The 27,468-nt window shown below is 54.5% G+C and overlaps 2 protein-coding genes across 2 annotated transcripts in view; both read right to left on the bottom strand.

The window, feature by feature from the left end:
* Positions 1-26,038, bottom strand: part of LOC307115931 (leukocyte immunoglobulin-like receptor subfamily A member 6) — a gene marked incomplete at its 3' end in the record, with an annotated part of 30,432 nt that extends 4,394 nt beyond the window's left edge. Inside the window, exons 1-6 of the mRNA XM_079799495.1 lie at positions 25,981-26,038; positions 7,390-7,425; positions 6,923-7,207; positions 6,474-6,776; positions 5,961-6,257; positions 5,403-5,705 (exon numbers count right to left, since the gene is read on the bottom strand). Coding sequence (XP_079655621.1) covers positions 5,403-5,705; positions 5,961-6,257; positions 6,474-6,776; positions 6,923-7,207; positions 7,390-7,425; positions 25,981-26,014 — 1,258 coding nt within the window. The 5' untranslated portion in view covers positions 26,015-26,038. The remainder of the gene's footprint in view (positions 1-5,402; positions 5,706-5,960; positions 6,258-6,473; positions 6,777-6,922; positions 7,208-7,389; positions 7,426-25,980) is intronic.
* LOC307092430 (leukocyte immunoglobulin-like receptor subfamily B member 3) lies at positions 21,616-25,812 on the bottom strand (the record flags this gene model as incomplete). The annotated part of the gene is made up of 6 exons (XM_079759727.1): positions 21,616-21,713; positions 22,058-22,174; positions 23,859-24,161; positions 24,406-24,702; positions 24,907-25,354; positions 25,804-25,812. 6 exons carry the CDS (start codon positions 25,810-25,812, stop codon positions 21,667-21,669), a joined length of 1,221 nt encoding a protein of 406 aa, XP_079615853.1. The 3' UTR covers positions 21,616-21,666.
* Positions 26,039-27,468: the final 1,430 nt, after the last annotated feature.

The raw sequence follows: 27,468 nt of genomic DNA, 5'->3' as shown, positions 1-27,468 counted from the left end.
AGGGGTTTTAAGGGCACCAGCTGTTTGGTGTAAGGTGTAAGAAAGCGGTTCAATTTTTTAATGACCGGTTTGGCAGTATAGTGCATGTGGCTGGCTATTGGTCCAGATATAGGGATTACATATTTTTGTCTGCCAAGAGCATCTCCTCCTGCTGAAAAAGGCTCCCCCCCTCTTTAAACAATCCTATCCTATATAATCTATCTATACTAATAAAAGGGTAATATGCTAATTAGACCAGGTGGATGGCCATCTTCCAAATGTCCAACTTACTTCTGGAGAAAGCCATGGTGGTGGGGGCCAAGGCAGAGGCAGTTAGAGGCAATCAGGCCGGCAAGGGAGAGCAGTTAGGGGTGAGATCAGGCTGGCAGAGGAGGGCAGTTGCGGGGACCAGGTCGGCAGGGGAGGGCCATTGGGGGTGACCAGGCCGGTAGGGCAGGGCAGTTGGGGGAGACCAGGCCTGCAGAGGAAGGCAGTTGGGGGTGAACTGGCCAGCAGGGTAGGGCAGTTGCGGCAACCAGACTGGCAGGGGAGAGCAGTTGGGGGTGACCAGGCTGACAGGGGAGGGTAGCTGGGGCCATTAGGCAGGCAAGCAAGTGAGTGGTTAGAAGCCAGTGGTTGTGGATTGCGAGAGGGATATCTGACTGCTGGTTTAGGCCCTATCCTACAGGGATTGGGCCTAAACCAGCAGTGGGACATCCCCATAGGAGTCCTGGATTGGAGAGGGTGCAGGCTGGGCTGAGGGCACGCTCCCACCCCCACCTCCCGGGCACGAATTTCATGCACTGGGCCTCTAGTATAGTAATAAGAGAAGTAAAAGATCCCAAGATCAGAATCACCAGCAACAACGAAAATAGGACCAAGCTGAGTGGCCTCCGATGCCTGGGACTAGCAAAGGATCATCAGAGTAGAGGGTCCCAGCTCTGTGTGGTCAGAAAAGCCCTTCCTGTGTTTCACTGTCCCCAGCTGTAATAAATGTGCTCTCAACGTCACTTGGAACCTATTGTGAAGGCCTTCCTACATGAAGTCAAGAACGCACAAACTGCCAGCTGGTGTGGCTCATAGTTGAGCATTGACATAAGAACCAGGAGGTCACAGTTAAATTCCCTGTCAGGACACCTGCCCTTGTTGCAGGCTGGATCCCCAGGGTGGGGCCTGCAGGAGGCAGGCGATCAATGATTCTCTCTCATCATGGATGTTTCCATCTCTCCCTCTCCTTTCCTCTCTCAAATCAGTAGAAATATATATTTTTAACAATTTTAAAGAACCCACAAACTACAGGACAGCCTGAGGCTGACCCATTCTAGGCGGGTCCCTCTATAATAACAACATGGGCACTGGACGTTGGCCATGAATGAAGCATATATACCAGAGAAATTGTCAAATGCCAGGAATCAGAAGTTGTTTTTTTTTAATTAAATTTATTGAAGTACCATCGGGGAATAACTGGACATAGGTTTCAAGGGAGCACGTCTGTAACACATTGTCTGTGTGTTTCACTGTGTTTTGTACAATGGGGGGGGGGGGGGTTTCCAGAGGCAGCGCAGACCAGGCAACCCCTTCAAACAACCAGGTCTCCATCCCAAGGGGTGAGGTTGCTGCAGAAAGCACACAGGTGGCCTCGGAGGGCAGATGAGGGGCTTGTGGAGTCCAGAGAGGGCATTAGGACCTCCTGTGGGTTTACTTCTTGCAGGATGGATTGTGCACCTTGTAGACTGATGACAATAGACAGCATGCTCTGGACTCAGTAGATGGGGACTCCATACAGACATGAATGTCCGTGTGGTTAGAAATAAAGAAAAACATATTCCAAGAAAGTGTAGGGAGATGTGAACCTGTACCTGCCACGTGGGATAAATGCTAATTTCACCAAAATGGGGAAAGTCAGAACCAGTCACAGGCCTCACAGTGGTCGGAAGGGAAAGGACCACAGATCAATGGCAGGAGGTCCTGACCTTGTCCCTGCACATGAGTGATGACTCCTCCACCTGCAAGGAGCCATAGACAGGTCCCTCAGCATATATCCCACATTATCTTCCAGAACCTTCCCAAGACCCCCCTCTCTGAACCATGCATTGTTCCCTCCATGTTCACGTCCTGGCTGCATCCTGGGTCCTTCTGTGGTTGTTTCAAGCCTGATAGAGCAGCACCCCAAGTGCCACCAGGACCAATCCAGCCACGCCCAATCGGATGGAATTCTCCACAGTGTAGTCTTGGGGGTGGGAGGCTGGGAATTGTGGGCAAAGAGGTGACAGAGGTCAGGGCAGGACAAACTCACCCCTGGGCCCTGGATGTCCACCCAGGGCACCACCTCCTCTTGACAGGACATGACCATCTGTGCTGAGCCCATAACTGAGAGTGTCTCCTACTCACCACTCTTGGGGTCTGAGTTATTCTGTGATGGGCTGATGGTTTCGCATGCTCCTGAGAACCAGAAAGGAGTGGGGCTGTGTGAGGAGTTGATGCCACTCAAGCCCAGGGTCCCCTTCCTCATGACCTAGCTGCTACCAGTCCCTCCATCAATCCTTTCTCTGCTGGAGAAGGGTCCAGCCTACTTTCATGGATTCTTCCTATCTCCTTGGGCCTTTTGAGTTTAGATTTTGCTTGTGAGTCACATTGAAACACACTTTTGTTTTGCCTTGACAATTACAGATTGGGAAGAAATATGGTCTCTCATGGCAGAAAAGAATGGGTTATTTCAATCTCTGTGCCCATTGTGGGATTCTGAGCCATGGAACCTACCTCATCTGGGTATAAAAGCTTATATTTGTGCAACAGCTGAGGACCCAGGATCCATGGGTTGATCTCAAATATACAGGCATGCATTTATGTAGAACTTGAGCAATTCTGCAGCTATGTGTGGGGGCAAATTTATGAATAAAACTGAAAAAAATGGTTCTGAAGTGAAAAACAGAACACAAACACAACACCCTGGAAGCATCTTCCAAATTCAAGTTGAATTACCTCTTTTAATTCCTAAATGTTTGTAACTGAAATTCAAATGCGTAAATAACTATTGCTTAAAACTTCTCAGAAAAAAAGCAATAATAGAGAGATGTGTGCAAAACATGCTGGAGATCATTATGCTAAGTAAATAAGCCAGTCAATAACAACAACTATGACACGATCTCACACATATGTGGAATCTAATGAACAAAATAATGTGATGAATAAAATAGAACCAGGGGCGGAGAACACAGAACAGACTGAGGAATCTCGTAGGTAAAGAGGAGAGGGAGGGAAGACATTAACCAAAGAAATTGTATGCAAATATGCATGCCCATGGACTCAGAGAATACTGTGGTGAGGGCCTGGAAAGGGCAGAGACAGAGCCAGCTGGAGGAGGGTTATGGAGCAACAAAAGTAGCGGGGGGGGGGGGGGGACATCTGTAATACTTTCAACAATAAAGACTTAAAATGCAGAGAGCAGAATTGATTGCACAGCGTCTGGAACCCCCTAGTTCGTCACAAGCTTCACCTGGTCCCCCTGAGTCTCAGGTGAGCACTGAGGGCCTGGAGACCTCTAAGTGAGCACAGGGCCTTGCAGAGTGGTGCCCACAGGTGAAGACACTTCTCACTACAGCAGGGTGTCCAGTGGGGATGGCACCGTCACCCACAGAAGACCCCACCTTGGCCAGAGCAGCCACCTGTGCGGTGAGGGTCTCCATCCAAGGGGCTCTGGAAATGAGCAGCTGAGGGCGTGTCCCCCTGTCCTCTCTCCACCTCTCCCCACCTCACCTCCTCCATCAGCCCAGCCATCGTCCCTGTGCTACAAGCCAGGACTGGGCACCAAAGGCTGCCAACCTGGCCCGCTCTCCATCTCCCACTCCACACGTTCTCCAAACTGCTTAGGGACTGGGCGCCAGGGGAACTAGGCAGGGCAGCCGGCTTTTAGTGGAAAACCCCACAGATTCTGTGTGGAACCAGGAGGAGCTGAGATGCTAAGTGGGAGTTTCCAAATCTTTGGTGTCTCCAAACATTGTGGCTCCTCTTGCTGAGCTGAGCCCCCAGGCCTGGTGGATGCTCAGTGTACCTGCCCCCTGTCTCCCTCAGCTTTTCAATCCCTACAAGGTCACAGTGACTGGGAGCAGCAGGACAGGCCCAGAGAGGCTGCACCTGGAGCAGGTCTAGGCCAAGCCAGGTGTCAGGTGCCCCAGGAAGTCAGGAATCAAAGAGCCCCTGCAGGTCATGGCAGGCAGCCCCCTGGTGCAGAGGGAAAAGGTTCTCAGAGTTCACCTCCCAGGAGAGCTGAGCCCACACACACTCAGCCCCATTTCCCGGGGTCCCGCCTGTGGGATGTCCCCCTGGGAAGAGTGATGCTCAGGTCTGAGGTGTAGGCACCAGAAGTCAGGGGGCAGGGCCTCTGTCTGGTCACTTCAGTTAATTCCCACTTCCTCTTAGCATCACCCCAATAGTGCCGCCTCCCTCCCTCCCTCCCTTAGGCGTGTCTGAGACTGCAGGGCCCAGCTGTCCCAGGGGAGGGTGGTCCCGGTTGTGTCCACCCTTTCGCGGATGACCCTTCTCTGTGGAACCACACAGTGCTCCCACTACTTCCATCGCATCTCAGACATTGCTGGGGACCGAGACAGAGATGACCTTGGAGCTCAGAGAGGACAGAACAGGGCTACTCACCTGGGAACAGGAGCTCAGGGACCAGACACAGGACCAAATTCATGACCTCAGGGAGCACAGAGACCCCTCTGCCAGGGATTCCCCCTTCACCATGAACCAAGGTCAGTGGGGTAACGGGCGGGGCTGCCTTCTCCCAACTTGAGCCTGGCTGGTCCTCCCACAGGCTGGACCCCAACATCTCCCTCTGCCATGACCATCCCACCTGTCACCTGCCTCACTTCCCCATCTTAGACCTGACTCCATGGGTGGAGGGTGGGTGAATCCTCAGAGCCTCTGGATCCCCATGGTTTCCGTAAAAGCTCTCTAGGACTGCCAACCCCTCCTCCCCCTCCCCGCCCTCCCAGACAGGAGCCTGCTCTCAAGTCACGGAGGGCATTAGATCCTCAGAGGCTCAGGGGAGGTCTGTGCTCCCACTGAGCAATGAGGACCCTGTGGTTCAGCAGCTTGGACATGGGCCCTGTGGGTGGGGGCTGGGGTCCCAGAGGGTCCTGGGAAGGAGAACACAAAGTGTGAGAGTCTGGGACCAACCCGGGGTTCCCCACCTTACTCAGAACCTCCTGCATCTGCCCTGTGGCCCTCAGACCTCCCTCTTCCCACCTGGCACCTTCTGGATAAAGGTGAGGGGGAGGGCTGAGCAGGGGGAGGGGAGCCTCTAACAGGAAGATCTCTGGTTGACCATCTCTAGAGCCCCCCACTCCCCTTTCAATGCAGAATGTTTCTGGGAACAAAACTCTGAGCTGACAGCTCAGCAGACAGGGTCAGGGGCCCCTCACCTGAGACCAGTAGCACCAAGGGCTCACTGGGGAGTGATAGCAGGAAGGGGGAGGTGCTGCGTGAGCTGTAGCACCTGTAGGTCCCCCCGTGGGCTGAGGTCACAGGACTCATGGAGAACTCTGCCTGGAACTGCTGAGCTCGGGGCTCTGATCTCAGACGCAGGGGTGAATCGGCTGCCCCCTCCTTGACCAGAAGGAACGTGTCCCTCGGGCTCCATGACTGACACCGCAGAGTCACGTTCTCTCCTGAGGCCACCCTGGGGCCTGGCTGCACCGAGAGGGAGGGTCTGTCAGGCAGGTGTCCTAGTGAGAGAGAAGGAGAGTGAGGGCTGCCTGCCCACCTTGTCCTGCCCTGAGAGTCACCAGGCTTCTCTCTGAGGACCCTCCTCTCTGTCTGTGTCTGTTTCTTTGAGTCTCCCCCTCTCCCCTCCCACCCCCTGCCTCTCTCTTTCTCCCTCCCTCCCTGGGGCTCTGCACTGTGATCTGCCCTCACCACCTGATACCCCAGCAGGGCCTGTGCAGAGTCTGGGTCCCTGACTGAACCCACTGGCTCCTCACCTGCCACCAGGATGTCCAGGGGGTCACTGGGGGCCGACCACTCAGAGGAGAGGTTGTATCCACCGTAGCATCTGTACCGGCCCCCGTGGGAGCTGCTCACAGTGCCCAGGGGGAAGAGGGCCTGAGAGAGCCCAGCCTGGGGCTGCAGGACAAGGCTCTGGGGGAGGTCCCGTCCCCCCTCCTTGTGTAGAGCGAATCTGTCATAGCCGACATCAGAGCGACACTGGAGGGTCAAGTTGTGTCCCAAGGCCAGGATGGGGCCCTGCTGGCTCAGGAGGGAGGGCTTCCCAGACTCACCTGGGGAGACCAGACGTGAATTACAGGGGCTGCCCCTCCAAAAAACCTCTTCTCCTGGCCTGGCCCCCAGGTCTCACTGTCTCTCTCTGTGTCCCTAGCCCAGGAGCCCCTGTGTTCCCCTCGCCCCACCCTCTCACATGGGGCTCCCCTCACAGCAAAAATGCCAAAAACCTGATTGGTACCTCAATCCATGGATGTAACAATAATGGGACTCACCTGAGACCAGGAGCTCCAGAGGGTCACTGGGGTGTGACCACACCTGGGGTCTCTTCCTGGAACAGCCATAGCATCTGAACCTCCACGTGTTAGTGGGGGTCACGGGGCCCACAGGGAACAGGGCCTGGGACTGCCCACGGGGCTGTGTCTGTGAGTCCAGGGTCCAGGAGAGCCTGTGATCTCCTTCCTTAGTCAGAATGAACTTGTCAAATTCCTCCCATGAGCCACACTGGAGGGTCACGTTCCCTCCTGAGGTCACGACAGGGCTGGGCAGGGCTGAGAGGCTGGGTTTCCTATACAATCCTAGCAGAAGAGGAGGCAGCATGTTAAATGGGGTTCACATCTCCCTCACTTCCCCCAGGACTGAGCTGTGAGAGGGGGATACCCTGAGAGCAGACCCCCTTCCTGAGGGCAGAGCCTGAGGCTGGGACCCCTGAGTGTCCTCTCACCTGTCATCACCAGCTCCAGGGGGTCACTGCGCTCTGACCAGCCAGTGGGGCTGAGATAGTAACAGTGATATGTCCCTGCCTGCAGGTCTGTCATGTGTGCGATGGAGAACTTGGTCTTGTCCCCAGGCTCCAGTGGCTTCTGTCTGTCCCAGGGCACTGGGCTTCCCTCTTTCTCCAGACGGTACTCCTGGGCCTCCAGGGTCCCCTGACACCAGATGGTCACGGGGCTCCCCCAGGGGGTCACAGGGCCTGGCTCAGCCCAGAGGGTGGGCTTGGGGAGGGGCCCTGGAAGGAAATCTGTATCAGGATCACAAGACATTCCCACCCCAGTTCCCAGCTCTCAACCCCACGTCCCTCCCTGACATCCCCCATCTGTCAGCCCGGAAGGGGTGTTTTTCCCCAGCTTCCCATGGGGTGGCCCTTGTCCCCAGGGAGGAGTGGGGCATGGGACACCTGGGGAGACTCACCTGCCTGCACTGGGGTCCTGAGGCCCACACTCAGCCCTGGAAGAGAGTCCCTGTGAGAGGTTAGCCCTGAACCCTGAGCAGCTCCCTCCTCCCCATGAGCCTCCTGAGTCCTGGGGTCCTGACAGACCAGGGCCTTGCTGTGGGGCAGGGTCCCTCTCAAATCAGGACTTCCCCTTCCCCTTGAAATCTCACCAAGGAAAAGCACAGCCAAGAGGGCAGTAGTCATGGCGTCTCCTCGTTCTCGTGTGTCGATGGAGATGTGGTGGCCTCTGGACAAACACACAGGGTGTGGCCACTGACAGGCTGTCCTTCCCTGCCTCATGGTTGTCATGTCAGCAGCCCCACAGGAAGGGGAACAGTGTCTCCCCAGAAGCCTGGTCATCCTTTCCATGAAGGATCAGGAAATAGACCCGGAGCCTCCTGAGACGCCCCTTGCAGGTGAGGTGACCCACTGCTCGTCCTTCCCTGTCAGAGCCTCCCCCACGGGGTCTCCTTCCTCTCAGCCCATCCATCAGCACCTCCCTGGGGTCCTCACCATGGACAGTGCCACCCGGGCCTGGAGACACTTCAGGAAGACGTGGTCCCTGTGGCTGCAGAGCTCAGATCAGCAGGGACACGCTCACCCTCTCACTTTCTAGCTCAGGGCGATGTCCCTGTGACAGTGAGCACAGAGGGGAATGCAGGGAAATAAAGGAAGGAAAACCAACTTTTCTCCTGGCCCCAGAGTGTGGGCTTTCTGTGTCTCACAGGCCTCTCATGACCTTCTCCTTTTTCTTGCCACAGCAGCCACCCTCTCCTTCCTGGGAACAAGATTATGACTCAGTCCTGCTTGCTCAGTGCCTTGTTCCTGGGGCAGAGCTGTGGTCCATCCTGTGAGCTTTGACTTCGGTCCTCAGCTCAGGGGACAGTGAGTGGTCAGTGCTGTGATGTTGGTGACAAACCTCATTCTTATGTAAGTGTCCCTCCATGGACCACGGCCCTTGTGCCCTTGAGCAGTAACATTTGATTTCTGAGCCTCAGTTTCCCCATCTGCAGCATGTTGTTATGAACTCAACTCCTCAGAGTGGTTGTGGCTTCAGTGGTGCCTGGGCCATGGGAGTGATCCATCCTTGTTGATTCCCAGATCAGGTGAAGGTGGCTGGGTGGACACATGAGAGGATCAAGCTATTTGCTCCTCAGTCAATGTGGACAATGGATGTGCCCACCCGAGTCCCAATCTGCTCTTTATGCTGAGAAATGCTACTTATGATGTTTCTGAACTAGAGGCCCGGTGCACAAAATTCATGCACAGATACAGTCCCTAGGCCTGGCCTGCGATCAGGGATATCTTCCCCTGCTGCCGGCAGCCGCCCCTCCTACCCACCCCTTGGTTCACTGTTCACCACTGGGTGATCAGAACCTGCCAACAGGGGAAAGGGTCAGTGCACCTCATAGTGACTGGTCGAGTGGTCATTATGGTCATTCCATCATTAGGGTCAATTTGCATATTACCCTTTTATTATATAGGATTATGTACCACAGTCAATGCATAAAAGAGAAGTAAAAGTTCCCAAGATCAGAATCTCCAGCAACAAAGAAAATCAGCCCAAGTTGAGTGGCCTCCAATGCCTGGGACTTGCAAAGGGTCTTCGGAGGGGAGTTTCCCACCTCTGTATGGTCAGAAAAGCTTCTGCAGGTCCTCACATGCAGGGAGGGATGCGGAACAGGGAGAGAGTTGGAAGCAGTGTTGGCCCCTCCACATACATGTTTTGAGGATGGGAGCAGGGATGTCTACACCCATTGACCCAGCCCATGGTCAGCACTGAGCCACCCAGCCTGTGTGTGTGAGAAACAGATTCAATCATCCAGGCGAGTCAGGCCTGAGCATCTGTCCAGGGCTGAGTGTGAGGCTCACAGTGGAGCTGTCCCTGCCTTGGCTCCTTTCTTTCCTATAACCTTCCCAGAGTGCCAAAGCCCCACCTACGCTCTTTCCTGTGGCTTCTTCTACCCTGAGCCTTTCCTTGTGTTTCACTGTCCCCAGCCGTAATAAACGTATTCTCAATGTCACCTGGACCCTGTTGTGAAGGCCTGCCTACATGAAGTCAAGAACTCACACACTACCAACTGCTGTGGCCCATGGTTGAGCATTGACATAAGAACCAGGAGGTCACAGTTAAATTCCCTGTCAGGACACCTGCCCTTGTTGCAGGCTGGATCCCCAGGGTGGGGCCTGCAGGAGGCAGGAGATCAATGATTCTCTCTCATCATGGATGTTTCCATCTCTCCCTCTCCTTTCCTCTCTCAAATCAGTAGAAATATATATTTTTTAACAATTTTAAAGAACCCACAAACTACAGGACAGCCTGAGGCTGACCCATTCTAGGCGGGTCCCTCTATAATAACAACATGGGCACTGGACATTGGCCATGAATGAAGCATATATACCAGAGAAATTGTCAAATGCCAGGAATCAGAAGTTGTTTTTTTTTAATTAAATTTATTGAAGTGCCATCGGGGAATAACTGGACATAGGTTTCAAGGGAGCACGTCTGTAACACATTGTCTGTGTGTTTCACTGTGTTTTGTACAATAGGGGGTTTCAGAGGCAGCGCAGAACAGGCAACCCCTTCAAACAACCAGGTCTCCATCCCAAGGGGTGAGGTTTCTGCAGAAAGCACACAGGTGGCCTCGGAGGCCAGGTGAGGGGCTTGTGGAGTCCAGAGAGGGCATTAGGACCTCCTGTGGGTTTACCTCTTGCAGGATGGATTGTGCACCTTGTAGACTGATGACAATAGAAAGCATGCTCTGGACTCAGTAGATGGGGACTTCATACAGACATGAACGTCCGTGTGGTTAGAAATAAAGGAAAACATATTCCAAGAAAGTGTAGGGAGCTGTGGACCTGTACCTGCCACATGGGATAAATGCTAATTTCACCAAAATGGGGAGAGTCAAAACCAGTCACAGGCCTCACAGTGGTCAGCAGGGAAAGGGCCACAGATCAATGGCAGGAGGTCCTGACCTGTCCCTGCACATGAGCAATGACTCCTCCACATGCAAGGAGCCACAGACAGGTCCCTCAGCATATATCCCACATTATCTTCCAGAACCTTCCCAAGATCCCCCTCTCTGAACCATGCATTGTTCCCTCAATGTTCACGTCCTGCTGCATCCTGGGTCCTTCTGTGGTTGTTTCAAGCCTGATAGAGCAGCACCCCAAGCGCCACCAGGACCAATCCAGCCACACCCAACCGGATGGAATTCTCCACAGTGTAGTCTTGGGGGTGGGAGGCTGGGAATTGTGGGCAAAGAGGTGACAGAGGTCAGGGCAGGACAAACTCACCCCTGGGCCCTGGATGTCCACCCAGGTCACCACCTCCCCTTGACAGGACATGACCATCTGTGCTGAGCCCATAACAGAGAGTGTCTCCTACTCACCACTCATGGGGTCTGAGTTGTTCTGTGATGGGCTGATGGTGTCAGCTGCTCCTGAGAACCAGAAAGGAGTGGGGCTGTGTGAGGAGTTGATGCCACTCAAGCCCAGTGTCCCCATAACTCTCTCTTTTCTCAGGACCTAACTGCTACCAGTCCCTCCATGAACCCTTTCTCTGATGGAGAAGGGTCCTGGCTGCTTTCATGGATTCTTTCTGTCTCCCTGGGACTTCTGAGTTTAGACTTTGCTTCTGAGTCACTTTGAAACACAGTTTGGCTTTGCCAGGATGGGTGAGGAATATGGTCGCTCATGGCAGAAAGCAATGTGTTATTTGCATCTCTCTGCTCACTGTGGGATTCTGAGCCATGGAATCTACCTCATCTGGGTATAAAAGCTTATATTTATGCAACAGCTGAGGGCCCAGGTTCCATGGGTTGGTCTCAAATATACAGACATGCATTTATGTACAACTTGAGCAATTCTTCAGCTATGTGTGGGGGTTATTTTATGAAAAAAAACTAAAAAAAAAATTGTTCTGTAGTAAAAGACAAAACACAAATACAACACCCTTGAAGCAACTTTGGTAATTGGAGTTGAACTACCTCTTTTAATTCCTGAATGCTTGTAACTAAAATTTAAATGCGTAAATAACTATTGCTCAAAAGTTCTCAGAACAAAACCAATAATAGAGAGATGTGTGCAAAACATGCTGGAGATTATTATGCTAAGCCAAATTAGCCAGTCAAGAACGACAAATATTACCTGATCTCACACATATGTGGAATCTGATGAACAAAATAAACTGACGATGGATATATAGAACTGGAGGCATGGGAACACGGAATAGACTGAGGAATCTCAGAGGTAAAGAGGAGAGGGTGAGAAGAGATTAACCAAAGAACTTGTATGCATATATGCATATCAATGGACACAGAGAATAGTGCGGTGAGGGCCTGGGAAGGGCAGCGAGGGAGTCAGCTGGAAGAGGGTGATAAAGGGGGAAAAAGGGGAGGAGGGACATCTGTAATATTCTCAACAATAAAGACGTAAAATGCAGAGGGCAGCCATGAATTGCACAGAATCTGAGCAGGAAGCCCATTGTTCCTCATGAGGTGTTCATGGTCCACCTGAGTCTCAGGTGAGCACAGGGCCTTACAGAGTGATGCCCACAGGTGGGGACATTCTCACTACAGTCAGGTGTTGGGGATGGCACCATCACCCACAGCAGGTCCCACCTTGGCCAGAGCAGCCACCTGTCCTGCTCTGAGAAGGCTCAGGGCCCCCACCTGTGTGGTGAGGGCTTCCATCCAAGGGGCTCTGGAAATGAGCAGCTGAGGGAGTGTCCCCCTGTCCTCTCTCCACCTCTCCCGGCCTCTACTCCCCCATCACCCCCGCCATCGTCCCTATGTTACAAGCCAGGCCTGGGTGCCCTCTCCTTCTCCCACTCCACACACTCTCCAACCTGCTTAAAGACCCAGGCTCCATGCGAACTACACAGGGCTGCTGGATTTTACTGAAAACCCCCACAGATTCTGAGTGGAACCAGGAGGAGCTGAGATGCTAAGTGGGAAGATCTCTGGGGGAACATCCCTACAGCCCCTCCCTCCCTTTTAGCCCATAGTTCTTCTGGCGACAGGACCCTGAACTGACAGCTCAGCAGACAGGGTCAGGGGCCCTCACCTGAGACCAGGAGCTCCAGGGGCTCACTGGGGTGTGACAGCAGGAAGGGGGAGGAGCTGTGTGAGCTGTAGCACCTGTAGGTGCCCTCGTGGGCTGAGGTCACAGGGCTCATGGAGAACTGTGCCTGGTACTGCTGAGCTCGGTGTTCTGATCTCAGACGCAGGGGAGGACCGGAAGCCCCCTCCTTGGACAGAAGGAACGTGTCCGTCGGGCTCTGTGACTGACACAGCAGGGTCACGTTCACTCCTGAGGCCACCCTGGTGACTGAATGTACCACCACTGAGAGGGAGGGTGTGTCAGACAGGTGTCCTAGAGAGAGGGAGGGAGGGTGAGGGCTGCCTGTTCACCTTGTTCTGCCCTGAGAGTTACCAGGCCTCTCTCTGAGGACCCTCCTCTCTGTCTGTCTCTGTTTCTCTGAGTCTCCCCCTCTACCCTCCCACCCTTCATCTCTCTGTCTCCCTCCCTCCCTGGGGCCTGCACTTTCATTATGGCCTCACCCCCCTGAAACCTCCCAGTAGGGCCTGTGCAGAGTCTGGGTCCCTGTCTGAACCCACTGGCTCCTCACCTGCCACCAGGATGTCCAGGGGGTCGCTGGGGGCCGACCACTCAGAGGACAGGTTGTATCCACCGTAGCATCGGTACTGGCCCCCCTGGGAGCTGCTCACAGTGCCCAGGGGGAAGTGGGCCTGAGAGAGCCCAGCCTGGGGCTGCAGGACAAGGCTCTGGGGGAGGTCCCGTCCCCCCTCCTTGTGCAGAGCGAATCTGTTATAGCCGACATCAGAGCGACACTGGAGGGTCAGGCTCTGTCCAGAGGCCACGATGGGGCCCTGCTGGCTCAGGAGGGAGGGCTTTCCAGACTCACCTGGGGAGACCAGACGTGAATTACAGGGGCTGCTCCTCCCATAAACCCCTTTCCTGACCTGGCCCCCAGGTCTCACTGTATCTCTCTGTGTCTCTGGCCCAGGAGCCCCTGTGTTCCCCTCACCTCTACCCCCTCACATGGGCTCCCCTCACAACAAAGATCCCAATAATGTGTCTGGTGCCTCAGTCCATGGATGGGACAATAATGGAACTCACCTGACACCAGGAGCTCCAGGGAGTCACTGGGTTGTGACCACACCTGGGAACTGTTCCTATAGCAGCCATAGCATGTAAATGTCCCCCTGTAAATGGGGGTCACCGGGCCCACAGGGAACAGGGCCTGGAACTGCCCACTGGGCTGTCGCTGTGAGTCCTGGGTCCAGGAGAGCCTGTGATCTCCTTCCTCAGTCAGAATGAATGTGTCAAATCCCTGCCCTGAGCCACACTGGAGGGTCACGTTCCCTCCTGAGTTCACGACAGGGCTGGGCAGGGCTGAGAGGCTGGGTTTGCTGTAGGATCCTAGGAGAGGAGGAGGCAGCGTGTTAAATGGGTTCACTCCTCCCTCATGTCCCCCAGGGCTGGGCTGTGAGAGGGAGAGACTCTGAGAGCAGACCCCCTTCCTGAGGGCAGAGCCTGAGGCTGGGACCCCTGAGTGTCTTCTCACCTGTTGTCACCACCAGCTCCAGGGGGTCACTGCGCTCTGACCAGCCATCAAGGCTGAGATAGTAGCAGTGAAATATCCCTGCATCACGCTCTGTCATGTGTGAGATGGAGAACTTGGCCTTGTCCCCAGGTTCCAGTGCCTCCTGTCTTTTCCATCGTTGGCTTCCCTCTTTATCCAGACGGTACTCCTTAGCCCCTTCGGTCCCCTGACACCAGATGATCACGAGGCTCCCCCAGGGGATCACAGGGCCTGGCTCAGCCCAGATAGTCGGCTTGGGGTCCTGGAAGGAAGCAAGTATCAGGGTCACAAGACATTTTCATCCTCAGTCCCCAGCTTTTCAGTCCCAGATACCCCCCAACTGTCATGCCAGAACTGTTCTTCTCCATCCCCAGCTGCTCTTGGGCTGGACCCTTGTCCCCAGGGAGGAGTGGAACCTGAGACACCTGGGGAGACTCCCCTGCCTGCACTTGGGTCCTGAGGCCCACACTCAGCCCTGGAAGAGAATCCCTGTGAGATATTTGCCCTGAACCCTGAGCAGCACCCTCCTCCCCATGAGCCCCCTGAGTCCTGGGGTCCTGAGAGAGCAGGGCTCCCCTCCCGCTCCCATCTCACCAAGACAGAGCACAGCCACGAGGGTGGTGATCATGGTGTCTCCTCGCTCGGGTGAGGGGTGTGCAGATGGAGACGATGATGCCCTCTGGGCAGACATAGAGGGTGTGGGCTCAGGGAGGCTGGCCCTTCTTCTCTCGTGGTTGTCACATCAGCAGCCCACAGGCGAGGGCACAGCCTCTCTCTAGCAGCCTGGCTCTCATTTTCATGGTGAAGCAGGAAATAGACCCACAGCCTCCTGAGATGCCCCTTGCAGGTGAGGTGACCAGGGCACGTCCTTCCCTGTCAGAGCCTCCCCCCCCCCCCGGGGTCTCCTTCCTCCTCAGCCCGTCCATCAGCACCTCCCTGGGGTCCTCACCATGGACAGTGCCACCCGGGCCCTGGAGACACTTCAGGAAGATGTGGGTCCCTGTGGCCTGCAGAGCTCAGATCAGCAGGGACACGCTCACCCTCTCCCTGTGCAGCTCAGGGTGATGTCCTTGTAACAATGAGGACAGAAGGGAGATGAAGGGAAATAAGGGAAGGAAACATGTCCCTTCTCCTGGCCTAGGGTGTGACTTTCTTTCTACCATAGCTGCCCTCTTGAACTTTTTTTTTTTTTTTTAGTGACAGCATTCACCCCACCTTCCTGGCAACAAGCCTGTGAGTCATTCCTGCCCCCTCAGGGCCCTTTGTTTCTGGGTTACAGTCTCTTCCTCATTCTGTGGTGCTGCCTCCAAGCTTCAGGGGACATTGATTTGGGTTAGAGTGCTGATTTTGACTTAGAACTGACTTTTATTTAAATGCCCATCACCCAATGCCTGTGTAAACTTGAGTGGTGATGTCCTGTCTCTGAGCCTCAGTTTCCCCTTTTGGATCCTCAGAGTGGTTGTGGGTCAGTGGAGCTGGGCTCATGGGAGGGAGACATGGACTTCAGACCAGGTGGAGACCTGAGCGGGTGGGCGATGAGAGGATCAAGGTGTCCACAGTCAAGTGCAGGATTGTTGCACCCACTCGAGCCCTTGTCTGCTCTGAAGACCAAATAAAACTTCTTACAATCTATACTAATAAAAGAGTAATATGCTAATTAGACTGAGAGACCTTCCAGAGACCTTCTGGATGTCCTTCTGTACAAAGCCATGGTGGCGGGGCCAAGGCAGAGGCAGTTAGGGGCAATCAGGCTGGCAGGGAAGGGCAGTTGGGGGTGATCAGGCTGGCAGGGGGGCACTTGAGGGCAAGCAGGCCAGTGGAGGGGCAGTTGGGGGCAATCAGGCTGACGGGGGGGCAGTTGTGGGCAATCAGTCCAGCAGGGCAGGCAGTTAGGGGTGATCAGGCCAGAAGGGGGGGGTAGTTGGGGTTGATCAGGCCAGCAGACAGAGTGGTTAGGGGCGATCAAGCAGGCAGGCAGGTGAGCGGTTAGGAGCCAGCGGTCCCGGATTGCTAGAGGGTGCAGGCTGGGCTAGGGACACCCCTCCTCCCCCATGCATGAATTTTGTGCATCAGGCCACTAGTAGTTCTATAATTTTAGAAACAGACAAATGCAGAAAAAGGGGAAATGAAAGTTGCCCAAAAGGAGAGGGAACTACAGGGAAAATCAGTGACAAAAGCTGAGTGGGAGGGAGGCCCTGGTGTGTCTGAAGCCATCAGCAGGTCATCACAGAAAAGAGAGTCTATCCTGTGTGGACACAGAGAGGGACTCCAGGTCCTCACAGGAAGGGAGGGGTCAGGGGCCAGGTGAAGGCTGGAAGCCGTGGTCCCCCGCCCCATGTTTGTGTTCAGGGACTGGACCGAGCCCATGGTCCGCAGTGAGAAACCTCCCCGGTGTGGCCTGAAACAGCCCAAGTCCTGCATTGTCAGCCACGGGTGTCTGTCCCGTGTGTGCCCGCGAGGCTCCCATTGGACCATCCCTGAGGGGCAGAACCCTGGGCAGATGCTGAGTCTGAGTGAGTGGTCGCCATGGGGCGGGGGCAGCTGCCACAGTCCCTGCCTCGTCAGCCTGACTCCCAGGACAGCCCCATGAGCAATCTGTGGAAGATCAGGTGTGTGAGGGGTGAGTCTAAGTGAAATAAGCCAGTCAGAGAAAGATAAATATCACATGATCTCACTCATTTATGGAATGTAATGAACAACATAAACTGATGAACAAAAACAGATCCAAAAAAAAAAAAAAAAACAGATCCAGAGACAGAAAAACATCGATCAGACCATCCAACCTCAGAGGGAAGGTAGGGGAGGGTGGGGGTAAGGGGGAGAGATCAACCAAAGGATGTGTATGCATGCATATAAGCCTAACCAATGGACATAGACAACAGGGGGGTGAGGGCATGAGTTGGGGGGTGGGTAAGAGGAGGTAATGGGGGAATAAGGACACATATGTAACCCCTTAATCAATAAAGAAATTAAACAAAAAAAAGAATGCACAGTAGAGTCATCCTGATAATGACAAACAGTGCTATGGACAGCAATCTACTGATGATGGGGAGTGTGATATGCAATAGAGTAGAGTCAGTAGGGAAATATGTGAGTAATGTGAGATTAATCATGCTTCAATCTCTGGAACATAAAAGGCGGATTCGATTTTTGACACAAGAAGAATATGGATTCTGTTGTAGAAGAACCTAATGAGTTAGAACTTTGAAAGATGAAAAACCCAGTAGAATGAGCACATTCAAACAATTCAACCCCTCGGGGAAGAGACACAGCTGAAGAGACAATCATGAAAATGGAGCATAATACTGAAGTAATTCCCAGAATGCAGCTTAGAGAGACCTGAAGTGGGGATGTAAGGTACTTGAGGACTACAATGAGGAGGGCTAATGTCATATCCCTGATGTCAGAAGGAAAGAAGTGAGAATGACGTCTAGTAACAGCTCAAGAGATAAATAATTGAAAATTTTACAGACATGAGAAAAGACCAAACAAGTGATAAGGTGTCCATGCTTAAAAATGAAATCCTGGAGAGCTGCAATCTTTATTTTGATCTTTTGTGGGGAATGAAGGATAGATAAATTTTAAAATGTATATCCTACACCGAATTGTACACATAAAAATGGTTGATTTTATGTGAATTTCAACTCAAGAACAAATCAAGGAGGACTAGCCTGGGTTTCTAAAAGGGTTGTCACCTTACTTTCTAGAGAAAAATGCAAATCGCCATAATGACAAGCTCCCTGGCACCAGACTTCCTCACAGGAAAAGCTGATACAAGAAGACAGTGGAGGAATACCTCCAGGGAGCCGACTGTTAGTGAACACTGTGTCCTGAGCCACATTAATTTTAAAGGACAGAGGTGAACATGTCAGCTGGGGCAAATCCCTGAGCGAGAAGTCGTGTCTCCCTCCTTAAACCCACCAGGTGAGACTGGCTCTCCATGAGGGAGAACAGGTTTGGGGGGAGAGATTCTTCAACCTCCAGGTGTGGTTTTTTGCTCTTGGGAAGTGTGTGCGTGTGGGCACATGTGCGTGCATGTGCGTGCATGTGTGTGTGTGTGTGTGTGTGTGTGTAAGTGCATAAGTGTTTTGAAGAAACCACCAATGAAGCCTCCTGAACTGGTATATTTATACTAGAGGCTCGATGCACAAAATTCATGCAATGGTAGGCCTTCGCAGCCCCGGCAGCCTAGCGGTCCCCCGGCCCCACCCTCTGCCCACTGGTTGTTCTGGAAGGTCATCCCAGAAGGTCGTCCTGAAAGGTCATTCTGCAATCCGGTCTAATTAGCATATTAGCTCTTTATTATATAGGATATTGCAAGAGGAGATCCACCCTGGCCTTAGCTAACACCTCACTCCTATCCCTGAGTTGCTGTCTCTCTCTCAGCAACATGCACAAATAAGATAAACCGGGGTCTTAGCTATAATCACCATGCTGTGCATTAGAGCCCCGGGATTTGCCAATCTTGAAACTGGAAGGTTGTACCTTTTAACCAAGCTCTCCCCATGTCTCCCTCCCCCAACCACTCTACTCTTTGTTTCTACCATTTTTACTTTTTTCATGTTCCACAGTGCTCATGTGCGGGCCAATGTTTATTACGTGTACTTACTGTATACACAAGGTGACACAGACTTTCTACTAACTCTGATGTCTACTTAGTAAACTGTACATTTGAACATGTCCATTTTTTTAAAAATGTTTTTTTAATTTCTTAATTGATTAAGGTGTTACATATGTGTCCTTATTCCCCTATTACCCCCCAACCCCCGCCCCCACTCATGCCCTCACCCCCCTGTTGTCTGTGTCCATTGGCTAGGCTTATTTTTTATTGATTTCAGAGAGGAAAGGAGAGGGAGAGAGAGATAGAAACATCAATGATGAGAGAGACTCTATGATCGGTTGCCTCCTGCATGCTCCAAACTGACAATAGAGCCCACAACCCGGGCATGGGCTCTGACTGGGAATCGAACCATGACCTGCTGTTTCATAGGTCCATGCTCAACCACTGAGTCATGCCGGTGGCTAATACGTTGGCATCAAATTTTATTGTCTTAATTAGAGAGAGAGAGGAAGGAAGGGAGAGAGAGAGAGAGAGAGAGAGAGAGAGAGAGAGAGAGAGAGAGACATCGATTTGTTGTTCCACTTATTTATGCATTCATTGGCTGATTCTTGTATGTGCCCTGACCAGAGATCAAACCTGCAGGCTTGATGTATTGGGGTGATGCTCTAACCAACTGAGCTACCTGGGCAGGGCCTGGCCTCAAATTGTTTATCACGTTGTGGTATCTGTTTAAAGACTGTAGGATCCGTGATGCTGTCTCATCGGGGAATTAAAGTCTGTAGGATCTGTGTCTACTTTTTCCTTGTCTACTCACGATTTTCAAGAATGAAATTTTTTGACTTTGCTGCTTTTTCTCTATTTTTGTCTGTCCTCACTAGTAGCTACTCATTATCACATCCCTCGTTCTACCTTCATTTAGAATAATTGGCTATTCGTTTTCTAAATCCTTGATGTAATAACTTGGGTCTCGACCTTTTAGGCTTTTCTTTTCTAATATATTCACTCATGCCTCTTAATTTTTTTAATATATTTTATTGATTTTTTTTACAGAGAGGAAGGGAGAGGGATAGAGAGTTAGAAACATCCATGAGAGAGAAACATCTATCAGCTGCCTTCTGCACACTCCCCACTGGGGATGTGCCTGCAACCAAGGTACATGCCCTTGACCGGAATCGAACCTGGGACCCTTCAGTCCACAGGCCGATGCTCTATCCACTGAGCCAAACCGGTCAGGGCGTGCCTCTTAATTTTTTTTATTTCATAGGCTTGATGCATAATATTTACATGATCATTAATTTAAAGCATTCGCTCACTTCCTGTCAATAATCAGTTCACACGTTGGTTATTGAGAAGTCTGTTGCTTTGATTCCATAATGGAGAGGAATATTAGTTATCTGTGATTGCAGAATCAGGCGACTCCCAGGGAGTCCCAGTAGCTGGGGGTCCACGTCGGGTCTCCAGACTGCCAGGGGCACTAACTGAGTGTCCATGGGGGCCGCTCCAGTGCCCTCGGGGGCCCCGGCAGGCCCTCTCCCTGCACTGTGGGGTCTGGGCTAGTGGATGGGCAGAGCAGCGTACACACTGGACTCATCTGGGGGCCCCACTGATGGGAGGAAGGGGGGTGTTGTCCTCTATCTGAGGGCCGAGTGGGTCAGCAGGGCGTAGGTTGTATGCAGGGGGGTGTCAGACGCAGCAGCCTGGAGCAGGGGGGAGAGAAAGAGAGGGATGAAACATGGTTGGAGTTGGGGGGATCCTAGGGACCTGGGGAGGACAGGACCCACCTGAGTGTCCTCTTCTGCTTGTCTGGCCTTCTGGTTCAAAAACCCCCCTGAAGGGGAGGAAGGAGAGGCGGCCATTCCCGGCCCAAGTCTTGGTCTTGAGCGGTTCACCTGGGCGTACGTCACTCCCTGGGGGCCGTCATCCTGCCTGTTCTGCTGGAGACAGTGCCTCCTGTCAATCATCCTCATGTTGCCAGAGAGATGGCTTACACTTTAAATAGACCAGGTCCCTCTCCTGATGGAATCTGCAGGGACTTCCCGAGCCTCGGGGCCTCTGGATGCTTCTGTGGTTCTGACTCTCACCCTAACGCGCTCTCTCTCGCTCACTGGACTCCAGCCTCAGGGCCCCTCCTCCTGAAGAAGCAGGCCCTGCCCCAGGACCTCTGCACCCGCTCTTTCCCTGTCCCCCACCGTGCACTCTATCCCCTCCTCATGCTTTATGTTCCTTCACAGCACTTTGCTCTCCGGGACACTGGCTGCTTGTTTGCACATTGTCTCCCTCGCCCACAGGGGAGCTCGAGGAGTGTGGAGATAGTGTGGCTCAGGGCGGCACCGTGGCCCCTAAATGGAGCTGTAAACAGTGAGCCCCTCACATCTGCTGGGTGAATGAATGAAGGGGTCCTGGGGACCTGTGGGTGAGTCACTCATTCCTGCCTCCTCCTGAGACCTGGGGCTGCACAAGCTCAGACAGAGGACGAGGGGCCAGCAAAGGGGGCCCTGTAGGAGGGGCCATGAGGTCACAAGGAAACCAGGAGGAGTGAGTCACAGCTGGACGACCTGGGGGCCCAGAGGGGAGGTCGGTGTGGACTCTACTGAGAAGCAGGTGAGGTGGGGCAGGGAAGGGTCCATTGGATTAAACTGGGCAACAGAAGGTCCTTGGTGGCCTGGACAGGAGCAGGGGTCTCACCTGAGGGTCCAGCTCCACGCTCTCCCCAGGCTGTGGGTCCTTCACAGAAGCATCTGCTGGGGCAGAACAGGGGGGTGTCTCCTGGCAGGTCCCCGAGATCTCAGGGCTGCAACCCTGCCTGCTCCCAGATGGGCCACTAACCCAGGGTGAGGTAAGGTGCCAGGTCACACAGTGTGGGTCTCAGTCCTTCTCACCCTGACCCCCAGCCTCCCAGCCTAACCCTACGCGTCGCCTCCTGAAATCCCTGTGCCCCCTCCCCCAGGGCAGCTGTCTCTTCCTCTCACAGAGGGGCTCCTCCTGGGTGTCCACAGCTGGGCTGGAGCTGGGGAGGAGAGAGGAGAGTTGGGGCAGAGCTGGGCCATAAGTGGTGGAGGTCTCAGGTCTTTGGGGCAGGAATTACCTGATCTGCAGGCCTCTGTCCTTGGGCTCTGGGTGTGTGGTCCCTGCAGGAGGTTGGACATGAGCCCCTCTCTGGGCTGGTCAAGAGGGACCGTCTCAGCCCTGGGAGATAGGACCTCCCCCCGCCCCTGTGATTCCACTGAAAACGAGGAAACCTTAACATACCTTGTGTGTAAGTTTCCTATTTCATGGCATTGACAATAATGAAAGATTACCTTAGATACATACACGTGTGCTGACATTGAATGTTTTCTCTATATATTTCCTGATTTGAGATTCTGGAGAAATCCTTTTCCCAGCTCACCTTCTCCATCCATTTGGTTTCCTGTGGCAGGTGCTCTGAGTCCCTCTCCCTCCTGTGACCCAGGTCATGCCTTTCCCTACTCACCTGACATCCTGCTTTTGCTCTGACGTCGGTGTCGGAAGAGGAGGAAGAGGAGGAGGGAGAGCAGCAGGACCAGGGCCACCGAGACCCCGATCAGGATGATAATGTACCATTTGGGACCTTGGACATGAGTGACATCATGAATGAGCCAGTGATGCAATTTAATGAGCACCTACTGTGTGCGAGGCTCATGCTGGGGTCTGTCATTAATCTCTCACCTCACAGCAGTCATGCACCAGGGATTTCTGACCCCACCTCCCACTTGAATGAGGCTCAGAGAGGTTAATCACGTGCCCCAGGGCACCCAGCCTGGACGGGGCAGGGCTGGGATTGGAACACAGGACTGTGGGTTCCCTGTGCTGTCCTCACGCTGCCCCCAGGGGGACACCAGCTTCGTGCTCTGGGCTCCTTCTCTGCAGGGGCCTGTCCACATCTCATCTGGAGCTGAGAGTCCTTCCTCATTACCCGCCCCCAGCACAGCAGGGACAGGAGGGGCAGGGTGAGGGGTGGAATCTGAGTCTCTCCCTCATCCATCCCACCCTGCAGGCCCTGATGCCTCCTTGGGAAGGTCGGGCTGGGGGCTCTGCCTTCCTGAGCTCTGTGCGGCCCTTATGTCACCTCATCTCCCAGCAGCCTGTGAGCAGGATGGGACCAGGGATGAGCAGACAGGAACCCGACACTCAGAGGAGAGAGGGGACCGCCCAGCCCCACAGCAGGAGCAGCAGAGCCAGGAGCTGACCCAGGGCTGATCCAGCCTGTTCCCTCCTCTGAGCTGAGCCTGAGCTGAGGGGGAGGACTGGGTGCCCGGACCCTGTCCTGCCTGTCCCTCCCTGTACAGTGTCACCGTCACTGAGACAGAGGGGACAGGCCCCATAACATCACGTCCTGGGGGCTTCCCAGTGAGGCCCCTCTCCCAGGAGGTCAGGGCCAGAACCGACAGGAAGTCTAAGCTCTGGACAAGGATTCTCTCCTTTTACACCTGGAGACACTGAGGCCCAGGCAGGGAAAGGGCGGGCCCAAGTCAGCGAATTCAGAGGCACCTGAACCCCTGCATGGCTGAGCCCCTGTCCCCCATGGAGACACCCACCACCTACTCACACAGACCCTCACTTACCCCTCCAGGGGCCTGACTCCATGGGGGGGAGCTGCGGTTCCTCAGAGCCTTCTGGGATCAGAATGTGGGGTGAGGGGTGGTGTCTGCCTTCTCCCCACTTGAGCCCAGCTCCTCTGCCCCAGACTGGGCCCCCACATCTCCTTCTGCCATGACCTCCCGACCTGTCACCTGCCAGCCTCAGAGCCTAGGAGCCTGGGGTTTCCCAGCATCTCTGCCTGACTCTCAGCCCCCCTGGGACACAAGCCTGTCCGTAGGTGTCTGGGGGGTGGGGTGGGGGACCATTAGATCCTCTGAGAGATTCAGAATCACCCTGGGGTGGCCTGTCTCCCTCTGAGCAAAGGGGACCCAGTGGTCCATCAGCTGTGGACATGGGCCCTGTGGTGGGGGCTGAAGCCCAGGGGTCCTGGGAAGAAGGCCAGAACAGGTGAGAAGCTGAGGCTGCCTCTGGGGTCCCCACCTCACTCAGATCCTCCTGCAACTGCCCTGTGGCCCCTCAGACCCTCCCACTGCCCTCCTGGCACCTTCCGAACCCAGGGGAGCAGGAGAGGTGAACAGGGATAGGAGGGTCTCTGAGGGGCAGATCTCCTCTGGGTGACCATCCCTAGAGCCCCTCCCTACCTTTCAGCCCATAATCGTTCTGGGGACAGGACCCTGAGCTGAAAGCTCAGCAGACAGGGTCAGGGCCCTCACCTGAGACCAGGAGCTCCAGGGGCTCACTGGGGAGTGACAGCAGGAAGGGGGAGGAGCTGCGTGAGCTGTAGCACCTGTAGGTGGCCCCGTGGGCTGAGGTCACAGGACTCATGGAGAACTCTGCCTGGAACTGCTGAGCTCCGTGCTCTGATCTCAGACGCAGGGGGGGATCGGCTGCCCCCTCCTTGGCCAGAAGGAACGTGTCCCTCGGGCTCTGTGACTGACACCGCAGGGTCACGTTCTCTCCTGAGGCCACCCTGGGGCCTGGCTGCACCGAAAGGGAGGGTGTGTCAGGCAGGTGTCCTAGAGAGAGAGAGGGAGGGTGAGGGCTGCCTGCCCACCTTGTTCTGCCCTGAGAGTCACCAGGCCTCTCTCTGCGGGCCCTCATCTCTGTCTGTCTCTGTTTCTCTGAGTCTCCCTTCTCCCCTCCCACCACCTATCTCTCTCCCTCCCTGGGGCCTGCACTCTCATTCTGGCCTCACCACCTGAGAACCCAGCAGGGCCTGTGCAGAGTCTGGGTCCCTGACTGAACCCACTGGCTCCTCACCTGCCACCAGGATATCCAGGGGGTCACTGGGGGCCGACCACTCAGAGGACAGGTTGTATCCACCGTAGCATCTGTACCGCCCCCCGTGGGAGCTGCTCACAGTGTCCAGGGGGAAGTGGGCCTGAGAGAGTCCAGCCTGGGGCTGCAGGACAAGGCTCTGGGGGAGGTCGCGTTCCCCCTCCTTGTGCAGAGTGAATCTGTCATAGCCGACATCAGAGCGACACTGGAGGGTCAGGCTCTGTCCATAGGCCACGATGGGGCCCTGCTGGCTCAGGAGGGAGGGCTTCCCAGACTCACCTGGGGAGACCAGACGTGAATTACAGGGGTTGCTCCTCCCATAATCCCCTTCTTCTCTCTTGGCGCCAGGTCTCACTGTCTCTGACCCAGGACCCCCTGTGATGCACTAACCCCCACCAGCTCACATGGGACTCCTCTCACAGCAAAGATGCCAATAACCTGATTGGCACTTCAATCCATGGATGGGACCAGGATGGGACTTACCTCGGACCCGGAGATCCAGGGGATCACTGGGGAGTGAGCACACCTGGGGCCTGTTCCTGTAGCAGCCATAGCATCTGAATGTCCACCTGTGGCCGGGGGTCACGGGGCCCACAGGGAACAGGGCCTGGGACTGCCCACTGGGCTGTGGCTGTGAGTCCAGGGCCCAGGAGAGCCTGTGATCTCCTTCCTTAGTCAGAATGAACCTGTGAAAACCCTCCCGTGAGCCACACTGGAGGGTCACGTTCCCTCCTGAGGTCACGACAGGGCTGGGCAGGGCTGAGAGGCTGGGTCTGCTGTAGGATCCTAGGAGAGGAGGAGGCAGTGTGTTAAATGGGCTCACACCTCCCTCAAGTCCCCCAGGGCTGGGCTGTGAGAGGGAGACACCCTGAGAGCAGACCCCCTTCCTGAGGGCAGAGCCTGAGGCTGGGACCCCTGAGTATCCTCTCACCTGTCACCACCAGCTCCAGGGGGTCACTGTGCTCTGACAGGCCAGCGGGGCTGAGATAGTAACAGTGATATGTCCCTGCGTGTAGCTCTGTCATGTGTGCGATGGAGAACTTGGCCTTGTCCCCGGGCTCCAGTGGCTTCTGTCTGTCCCAGGGCACTGGGCTTCCCTCTTTCTTCAGATGGTACTCCTGGGCCTCCAGGGTCCCCTGACACCAGATGGTCACTGGGCTCCCCCAGGGGATCACAGAGCCTGGCTCAGCCCAGAGGGTGGGTTTGGGGAGGGTCCCTGGAAGGAAACCAGTATCAGGCTAACAAGATATTCCCACCCCCAGTTCCCAGCTCTCATCCCCACGTCCCTCCCAGACATCTCCCATCTGTCAGCCCGGAAGGGGTGTTGTTCATCCCCAGCTTCCCATGGGGTGGCCCCTTGTCCCCAGGGAGGAGCGGGACCTGGGACATCTGGGAGACTCACCTGCCTGCACTGGGGTCCTGAGGCCCACACTCAGCCCTGGAAGAGAGTCCCTGTGAGAGGTTTGCCCTGAACCCTGAGCAGCCTCCTCCTCCCCAGGAGCCCCCTGAGTCCTGGGGTCCTGAGAGAGCAGGGCTCCCCTCCCCCTCCCATCTCACCGAGGCAGAGCAGGGCCCTGAGGGTGGGGGTCATGGCGTCTCCTCTCTCTGTTCGCGGCTGTGCAGATGGAGGAGGCCACAGTGTCCTCAGAACAGACAGACACACAGGGTGTGGCCCCCGGGAGGCTGGTCCTCCCCGTCATGGGGCTCTCACGTCAGCAGCCCCAAGAAAGGGAACAGCCCCTCCCGGGGAGCCTGGCTCTCATTTCCTCAGCTGAGGCCTTGCGGGGGGTGAGGGGCAGGCAGCAGGCTTCTGCAGACATGTCTGACCCCGAATCAGGCCCCATTTCATCCATAAGCTTCTGCCTCACTGGCCTGAACTCCTCTTTGACCCAAGCATCCACCCTTATTCCTTGAGGATTTGCAATGTGCCTTGCCAGGGAATTCACCACTGAACCACACATCAGATTCCAACTCTGAGCTTGCAAATCTCAGATTAGCCAAAACAGAGAAAAACTGCATCACCACCTCCAAAAATGAGAGAGAGAGAGAGAGAGAGAGAGAGAGAGAGAGAGAGAGAGAGAGAGAGAGAGAATTAGTATCCTGTTGCTGCTATAACAAATAACCATATGCTTAATGGGTTAAAGCAACACAGATTTATCATCTTTCCATTCAGGAGTCAGAATGGGATTCCTTGTCTTTCTAGCTTCACTGGCTTCCCATATCTCATGCCCTCTCATCCTCAGGGCCAGCAATTATATCCCTGTCCACTGCTCTCCTCATCACATCTCTTTGGCTCTGTTCTCCTGCCTCCCTCATTCAATCCCAAGGACTTTCTGATGGCATGGAGCCCACCTGGATCACCCAGGGCCATCTCCCATCTCAACATCCTTAACTCCATCACACCTGCAAAGTTCCTTGTGCCATGGGAGGTGACATAGGCCCAGGTACTGAGGAGAAGGAGGTGCATATCTTCAGAAGGTCCTTGCTGTGCCTGCCTCATGCCTTTGGGGACTTCTTGAGCCACATAAAGCACTTCTGTCTGGGGATGGGGCACTACTGGGCATGCCCCGCTCAAGGTGTGCTCAGGAGCCACCTCCCATTCCATGATGGGCACCTCATGCCTCATGGTGACTTGGCCAAGACGACCTCTGGTGGAACCCAGTAACAACCCCAACATTGTTTCACAGAGGAGAATAGTCCTCCATGGAAATGCATAGTGTGACTCCAGAGTAGTAAATGTCTGTGCTTTAGTATTGATTGATGGATTGATTGATTGATTTTTTTTGTTGTTGTTGTTAAGCCTCATCTAAGGATATTTTCCCATTGATTATTTTTTAAGGGAGAGTGGAAGAGAGAGGGAAAGACAAAGAGAAACATCGATGTGAGAGAAGCACATCAATTGGTTGCCTCCTGCATGAGCCCCGACCAGGACCCGGGCCAGGGAGGAGCCTGCAACCAAGGTAGGTGACCTTGACCAGGATTGAAGCCGGGTCCCTTTCGTCCACAGGCTGACAATCTATCCAATGCTCCAAACACAATTGGATC

The sequence above is a fragment of the Cnephaeus nilssonii genome (genome assembly GCF_951640355.1).
Source record: "Cnephaeus nilssonii genome assembly, chromosome: 20".
Taxonomy (NCBI): Eukaryota; Metazoa; Chordata; class Mammalia; order Chiroptera; family Vespertilionidae; genus Cnephaeus; species Cnephaeus nilssonii.
The sequence above is the reverse complement of the archived record's forward strand: the minus strand, read 5'-3'. Positions and strand labels throughout refer to the sequence as shown.